This window comes from Juglans regia, chromosome 13 (genome assembly GCF_001411555.2).
Source record: "Juglans regia cultivar Chandler chromosome 13, Walnut 2.0, whole genome shotgun sequence".
Taxonomy (NCBI): Eukaryota; Viridiplantae; Streptophyta; class Magnoliopsida; order Fagales; family Juglandaceae; genus Juglans; species Juglans regia.
This window is the reverse complement of record NC_049913.1, coordinates 23,086,055-23,094,427: the sequence shown is the minus strand read 5'-3', so window position 1 is coordinate 23,094,427 and position 8,373 is coordinate 23,086,055. Positions and strand designations below refer to the sequence as shown.

General features: G+C 32.4%; 1 protein-coding gene across 2 annotated transcripts; it reads right to left on the bottom strand.

The window, feature by feature from the left end:
- Positions 1 to 1,295: 1,295 nt before the first annotated feature.
- Positions 1,296 to 4,273, bottom strand: LOC108988531 (60S ribosomal protein L44). Of its 2 annotated transcripts, XM_018961817.2 has the most exons (4): positions 4,150 to 4,273; positions 1,891 to 2,070; positions 1,650 to 1,724; positions 1,296 to 1,554 (listed from the first exon to the last, which is right to left on the bottom strand). In XM_018961817.2, the coding sequence occupies exons 1-4, from the start codon at positions 4,150 to 4,152 to the stop codon at positions 1,495 to 1,497; spliced, it is 318 nt and encodes a 105-aa protein (XP_018817362.1). In that variant the 5' UTR covers positions 4,153 to 4,273; the 3' UTR covers positions 1,296 to 1,494. The 2 variants fall into 2 exon arrangements, with proteins under 2 accessions (XP_018817362.1, XP_018817361.1); XM_018961816.2 differs by lacking the exon at positions 4,150 to 4,273 and having other exon boundaries at positions 1,891 to 2,076.
- Positions 4,274 to 8,373: the final 4,100 nt, after the last annotated feature.

Here is an 8,373-nt window from a genome sequence, read left to right as displayed (position 1 = left end):
GAGGAGAAATGGTTATGTTTTATAGGCCAATATCTTCATCCCACCTCGGTGATTAAGCAATCAAAACAACTCTTAATGGAGTTCAAAGAAGTGCATGCAGGGAGTGGTCGATCAGGGGCTGAGATGAATAACAAAATCTACAAATTGGAACCACCTCCTGTAGGTACCTATAAAGTGAACTAGGCTGCAGCTATTAACAAGACCTTTGGCAGAATAGGCATTGGTATCATAGCTAGAAATCACAAAGGTAATGTATTGGCCACCAAGAGAATGCAACGAGATTTATTTCCTGACGCCATGTTAGCTGAAATTTTTGGGGCTGTACAAGCATCCATTTTTGCTATTGTGATTAGTCTGAGAAAGATCATCCTGGAAATCAAGAGCATTACACCGGATGGTACTCTTCGGAATAACTTAGGTGTTATAATTTTTTATGTAAAACAATTACTCAAAACTTGATAGTTGGTCTGTTCAGCACATTAGATTTATTGGAGGACACTATCAATAAAGTACGTTTTTCTCCTTTAAAAAAAAGAAAAAAAGTAACAGTGAACGATTTAGTTTTAATTTTTAAATCTTTTGAAATATTAAAAGTTGAAAGTTCATAAAAACATCTTTCTAAAATGGACTAAAAATGAAATTACAAAAAAATAAAACCTAGAGCAAAAGTTTAAATTCAACTCCACTCCGACGAGTCGGAATCGAATCAAAAGCTACACAAGTTGAAATTGGAGTTCGGATTTGAATTTCAACAAACTCAAAATCAAACTCGAATTTAAGAGAATCTAATTCCGACTAAATTGTTGCTCACCCTATATCTGAATCAATATTTTGTAGACAAAATTTTTACAAGAGTAAACCAAGAGACCAAAATTAAGACCCCATTTGGATTCAAAATTTATCTTAATTCATCTCATCTCCTTTAATTATTATAATTTTTTTAAATTTTCACAAAATATAATAACACTGTCAACTATTTCAAATCTCAAAACAATAACAATATTAAAAGATAATATTATAATAATATTTTATTCAATTTTCAAATTTTATCTCAACTCTCCATTTAAACCTCACCTAAATGGCGACTGCTTCATTTTGTCAAAATCTTTATAATCGGATTCAATTTGTAATTAGAGCAAAACCCATTAACGAATAGAGAAATTTACCCTCGAAACACTCTCCTAAATTAAAAATACCCTAAATTACAAACCCCATTCAGGTAATGATGGGTGCACATCTACCAGGAATGCAAAAACCCTTTCATGAAATTTACTACAACTAATTTAAAAAATATATTACCCACAACAAAGATGATCATCAAATTTAATCTCTAACCACAACAGCTATCATAAACAGGGATAAGAATCAATTTGATGGTTGCTACAAGACGCCATTAGATTAACAAAAAAGAAAAACTCAACAAAAAAATCCAAGATTTTAGCTTTCATGGTCCAACATTGGAAGCCAAAAAAACAAAAAAACAGAAGAATGCATTTAGAAAAGAGAAGTCCCCTTCCCCTTCTTGTCGCCACCGATCTCAAAATGCTTGCACCTCTGCAAATACAGGTCAATAAAGAGGCATTAGAACAAAACAAGGAAGCCCACAAAACAAGGAACGAGGAAGCCGAAGGACAGATGGATCCACCAACCTTAATTGGATGCTGGGAAACATGCTTGCAACCCTGGCACTGCAACCTCAGCACAATCTTCTTGGTAGTCTTGGCCTGTTTATAGAGAGAGGAAAAATGAAGTCAATATTGTAAATGTCAGAAAGGGGAAACTAGAATCGGATTCTTATCCTAAAGCTATAAGAATAGTTCTAGGTTCATCTCTTTTTGTGCTAAGGATTGAATTTAAGTAATGTAAACAAATCAACATTAAATTCTAGACCTTTTTGTGGAAGACAGGTTTGGTCTGTCCTCCATAACCAGATTGTTTACGGTCATAGCGGCGCTTTCCTTGAACAGCAAGGCTATCCTTGCCCTTCTTGTACTGTGTAACCTTGTGCAAGGTGTGCTTCCTACACTCCTTGCTCTTACAGTATGTTTTCTTTGTCTTAGGAACGTTCACCTGCATACAGACAACTTTATAACTGAAGATAGAAAGACAGAAAAAAGAAAAGACTGAAGCCTAACAAGATTAAAGCACAATCGCATCACAACATTATACAAACTAAATCTGAATACTTCTTAATATGACTATAACATCCAAAGCTTCCCTGAATAATTTGTTCAAGTAAACCTTGCCACTTTTTTTTTTTAATACATTTCCCCATCCATCTCATAATTAAGAAATCTCGATGGATGGACAGCTATTGGCGAAGAATTGAGAATGGTGTCAACTTTCTTTCATATGTTCCTAGGCTCTACCTCCAGAAATGATATGACATGAAAGTGCTAGGTGGTTTGACGTCTTTGGAACCTGGGGTCTTAGTGGGAGCGTCAACAGAAAGTGCCACATGTGAAGGCTAAGCAACAATCACATATGCCTATGCTTTGTTATGGCACGATTCTAATGAAAAACATAAGGGCAATCCAAGCATGTGGATTGAGCTGGTGGAACATAGGGCATGGCAGTGAAATAGACAAAATACCCCGAAAGGTGAGATGGTCCAGTATGAGTTATCCAAGGTATCCCAGAATCTCACTGCAAAGCCAGTGCTGGTCTGGAGTCCAGTGATTCAAAAATGGAAGGCAGGATGGCCTCCATTAAATTGGGCATGGGCTCTAGTACGGAGAGTACACTCATGGCATATAACGGAGCGTCAAGTTTTAAAAAGACCCAACCCAATTGGAAACAGCAATTTTAAAGCACGAGTTGAGGTCGTAACAGCTCTAGACTAATATTCGAGGCTGGAACAGGCAACTGGTAGCCATATCCAAGTTATTCTTCATTCTTCTAACTATATTACCAATGAGGATTGCCAAATTGGGGAATTTCAACCTTGGATTACTCAGTGGGGATGTCTATGCCCATTTTAGTGAAAGGGATTTCGGCAGCTTCAATAGACTGCTATCTAGGTTTCTCTATGGCTATGATAGGTTAAAAGTACCACGTCAAAATATTCAGTAACAAGGGGAAGCATATTCTGAGGGAAAATTGTTTATATATTCTGTACATTTTGGGAATTTTGGGAGGGGGGGAGCTGGGCAGCCCAAGGAAGAGGGACGTTGCTAATAATAGGAATGTTTTAATGGTTAGGCCAACACAAGATTTGAACAAGGCCACACCCTCTATCTTGTTCTCAGGGAGAAAATGCCATTTGAACTATATCCTATCGGCTATCATATTAGAGTGGATATTTTTTTTCTCCAATCTTATTTGTCCTTCTGTTTTAGCTGGCAAGTAATAATCAAGAAAATATCCAGAGGAACACCTCCATGCTATGCTCTACTCACGCAAAAGGCAAAACAAAAATTTTACTAAGCATATAAACCCATAATATGGATCTATGAGCTACTGCAAAGCCTAAAGGTTGCAATTTGCACCGACACATTTTAACTAAAAAATGACAAATTCAATTGGCTGACTCTACCCACAAATGGAAGCAGTCCATGAAGAAAAAAAGGTCATGCCACAAACATGGGATTTATACACCTTTGAAGGTCAGAAAAATATGCATCTATAAAAGCTCAAAAAAGATTCAGGGAATCACATCCAAAGGTCATTTTCAGTCAAAGGCACGCCCAAGCGAAAAGAAATAGGTTAGATATCAAACCGTTGTGTATTGACATCAAAGTAAGGTACCATAGAGATACATATCAAATAGTTTCTACATGTCTAAATAACATAAACCACAAAAGATTTTATTTAAATATTTGGGTATACAAACATCCAAATTAATATTGGAATACAGATAAGCAGTAACATTTAGTTGTGCTCTTCGAACGGCGGATCAAGCTTTTTAAGCTCCCCCTACCCCAAACAAAAAACCGAAGAGCAAAATTTAATTCTGCCAAGTTTTCCAAGCAAGAAAAGTTCGAAAACACAACATAACTGTAAATATAAGGCACAATAAGAAAACCAGAAACCCACTTATGTAGAAGATAAAAAAAAACAGATGTATACGAAGTGAGAGACGCGAGGAAGAATTAGATCAAAGATACATAAACCTACCAAGAACCCACAAGTGAAAGAGAGAGAGCGTACCATGGCTACTAGTTGTGGTCAGAGCTACTCAAGAAAACCCTCGGCGGTGAACAAAGAAACAGCCAGGCAAATGAGTTGGTTTTTATAGGTCAAGGTGGAGCCACGATTAGGGTTAGCGTTGTTCGGCCGTCATTCACTACAGAAATTCGGACCCATTTGTCGGGTCCTAAACATATCCAGTCCGACCCAATATCGAAAAATACATGAGGTTTTACTACTCATAATCTCCATATATTATACTTTTTTTTTCTTATAAAAATCTTAGTTTTATTTTTTTTAAAATTAATTAAATTATTCTACTTATCATTTATATATCATATGTTTGATAAGAGAAAAAAATAAAAAAAATATAATATATGAGTATGATAAATATAATTTTTTAAAATATATTTCTTGGCAGACTTCGAGTATACTTGAACATTTGAAATATTTTAATTTTGTAAATAGAAGTAAAATGATTTGAATAAAAATATTTTAATAAATTTTAGAATATTTGAGAAAAAAACTTTGAATAAAAATGTTATAAAATTATATATTTGTTTGAATATAATTTTTTTAATATAAATTTTATTTTAAAATTTGTAAAACTTATATATATATATTGATGTATAAGTGCTATTATTTGCAATTTTATTAATTTTTTAAGCAACCTTAATACATATATTTGTGGAGGAGTTGGCTTGAATTGGTTTGCTTTTTGCAATTCTACTGTTATCATTCATGGCATGGGTATATAATTAGTTCTTTAGTTTTTACTGTTTAATTTTCTTATCTTTGTACAAATATTTCTTTTGTTTATTTAGTCAAATTTCTTATGAAATATGAATATGACATTAGATTCAAAAAAATATTTATTTAGGTTTTGTAAATTGTTAGAAAGATAAGTAACTTTTTGAAGTACTACACGTGGATAGTAAATAAACAAACATGAACTTAATTTTTTTAAAAGAAAATAAACAAAGAAGATTTAAATGTTATACAATATTCGCTAATAATTAAAAACTAAATGAATTTCTTGTACTTATAAATATTATGTTTGCATTATTATGTTTTAGAACAAATTTTATTGCTATGAAAGATCCAAGTCAATATATAAAAAATGAAAATGAGTCAATTGATATTAATTTACTCGAGAGTCCTATACTCTGTACCCAAGAAGATGGTGTCTCCAAAGATATTGGGGATACTACCTCTATGGTGGGCACAACTAGTATGACTTCTAAGGATCCTTTCAAACATGCATATGAAAATAAGACAAAGATTATGACTTCAGTTATTTGAAAAGATTTCTCAATAATAGAGTTACCTAATGGTTAGAATAAGTCACATTGTGAGTGGTATAAGACATTACTTACCATATCACGGTCATGTTCTACTAGTACTAAGCCTAGACATAAAGATACGCATCTTGCATGCGTTGTATTAATAAGAAGTAAAAGATTCTGAGTGTTAACTCTAAGGATGATGATGATGATGTGAAGCTTTATGTACAATCATGAGAAAACACGTTAACTTTTTTCTTATATGATTTTATACCATAAGTATCCTTATCCTTTTAATATAGTGGAGCACATACTCTTCAACAAGTTTATAAGGATAAATACACTTCATAGACAAAAAAATATCTCATGGAAATGTTAAAAAGGATTGTATAGACACCTATTAAATTGAGAAAATAAAGTTAAAAACATGATTAAGTAGTGTTGATAAGATTAATATCACTGCTGATATGTGGGCTTTTGGCCAAAAGATTTCATATATGGTGGTGACTTGTCACTTTGTGGATCCAAATTGGCTTCTTTAAAAATGGGTCTTAAACTTTTGTAATGTGCCACTTCTGCTTAGTGGTTTTATTATTACTGGCAATATACATTGTAAAAGTGCTTTGTTGATTAGGATATTGAAAACAAAGTATTTATAGTGACAATCGATAATACCAAAGCTAATGGTATTGACTTTATATAATTCTCAAAGATGATTTTCGTTTTAGAAAACTTTTATCTGTTCGGGGTAAATTATTTCATATGTGCTGATTTGCACATGTAACAAATTTGTTGCTCAAGACAGGCTTGGCCAAATCGAAAACATTATTGATTGTGTTAGACAGGGAGTCAAGTACTTGGTAGCATCTGAGGAAAGATTGAAACAATTTAGTGAAATTGCAAAGCAATTGCAATTGCCTTCTAAAAAATTGATATTAGATGTTTCCACTCGATAGAATAGCACTTGATATTGGTGACTACATTGGAATTCAAAGAAGTGTTCCTAATGTTTCAAAATAGGGATCAAAGTTTTCAATGGTTACTAACTACTAAAGATTTGGTGAAGTTTAAAAATGTTGCAATATTTCGAAGGTTTTCAATGAAGTGACCAGCATTGACACTTATTTATTGGGTCTTAGGATTTTCTCTTTGGGTTTATTTTGTGGAACTATAAGGATCCTTTGGGCTTAGAAAAGGGTTAGGCCATTTAACTAGTCTAATGGAATTATAATTCATTGGGTTTAGTCATTTAACAATTATAATGGGCAATCTTAAATTCCAAAATGAGCTCAACTTGTTTAATAAATACTTTTAAATTTTTAATTAAATTCCCCAGCCTAATACTCAATAAATATGGGTCCGCTTGCTTCATAAATATTAAATGGACTTTAAATCTAATTATTGTGTCCAATAAAACCATTAATACCCCATTAGGCCCGTGGGCTATTCAAGATTACTCGATAAACTTTAATTGGGCTTCTAAAAAAATTAGTCCATTAATATCATCCAAAATTCTTACCTAAACTTCAGGGTACCTTAAAAAAACTTTTGGACATATGGACCTAAATAAAATTTTCTAGCTATCCTTAATAAAATAATAACTCATATGCTTATCCAATATGACAAATTAAGCATAATTTAGGTTCAATAAAATTATCCATAATTTAAACATGATTTTTTGCAAGTCTTAAAAAGGCACATTTTGTACATACAATAATTATTAATGAAAATAGAGTCTGTAATATGTAATTAATATTAGTCATTAGATTGAATTTATTGGAGAGTCTAATTTTGTGCAAGTATTCCACGTCATACTAACCCTAGTAGTTATTTGTCGCATGACATTTGTCTGGTCATGTAAGTTACATGTAATTAAAATATGACTATGTTTTAAAAGAAGCAAAATAATAGTCTTACATATTAAAATCTTAAGAAAAGATGTAAGGGAGGATCGACAGATTCTTGCAACAATCCTGTCAATCTCCCTTCCTCAACGGATCCATCTCCACCTCGTCTTGGGGTAGAACCACCAAGAAGCTAGGAGATCCTCCGGTCTTCATGATGGCAAGCACCCCTTGTTTAAGGGTGGGGGTGAGGATCGACCTTCACTCTCACAGTACCTGCAGAGGATTATCTCACCCGCTATTGTAGGGTGGTGAAATTCTCTCTAATCCTAATTATTCCTTTCATAAATAAAAAAATATATAAATATCTTTTCCATTTCATATTCTAATATGTGCGCAAAAATTTACCATATATTAGTGTTAACATTTTAGAAAATTGTATTAATCCACGCACACTACCATCCTTGTATGATGTATGTGTGTTTTATTAAACCTATAATGATTAAATCATATAATGGTTTATCAGTCTCTTATATAATTAATATTTTCCTCAATGGGTCATGCTAGCCTGCCGCCTAGCAATGACCGTTGGGCGTGCAGCCTAGCATAAACTTTCTTTTTTATTTTTTTCTTTTTTATTTTTTTCTTATTTTTCTTTTCATATTTTTTTAACATATTTAAATATTTTAAAAAAATAAAAAAATACATCAATACATTAAAAATCACTTCCTTAATTATTAAGTAAATTTTTTTTAAAAAAAATTAACTACATAAGCGGTCAAAGTGAATGGACAAAATAAGAGGACAAACTAGCATTTTCCTTTCCTCAATTGATTTCTAGCAAAGAGAACATGCCCATTGATTTCAAAGGAGACAGTTTTTCTTCAAATTTGATTGTCCAAACCATTTTTTGTAAAATAATAGGTGTCAATTGAGCATGTGACGTGAATATATTTTGTTTAAAAGTTTAATTAGTTAAAAAAATTGCCAAGTGTCATTTGAATAATAATAAAAAAAATACTTCTCATCAATCAAAAGACACCTAACAATTTTTTAAAGAGAAGTATTACAATCACAAATGGAGTCTACAAAAGTATCTCACAAACTGACGTGATTTT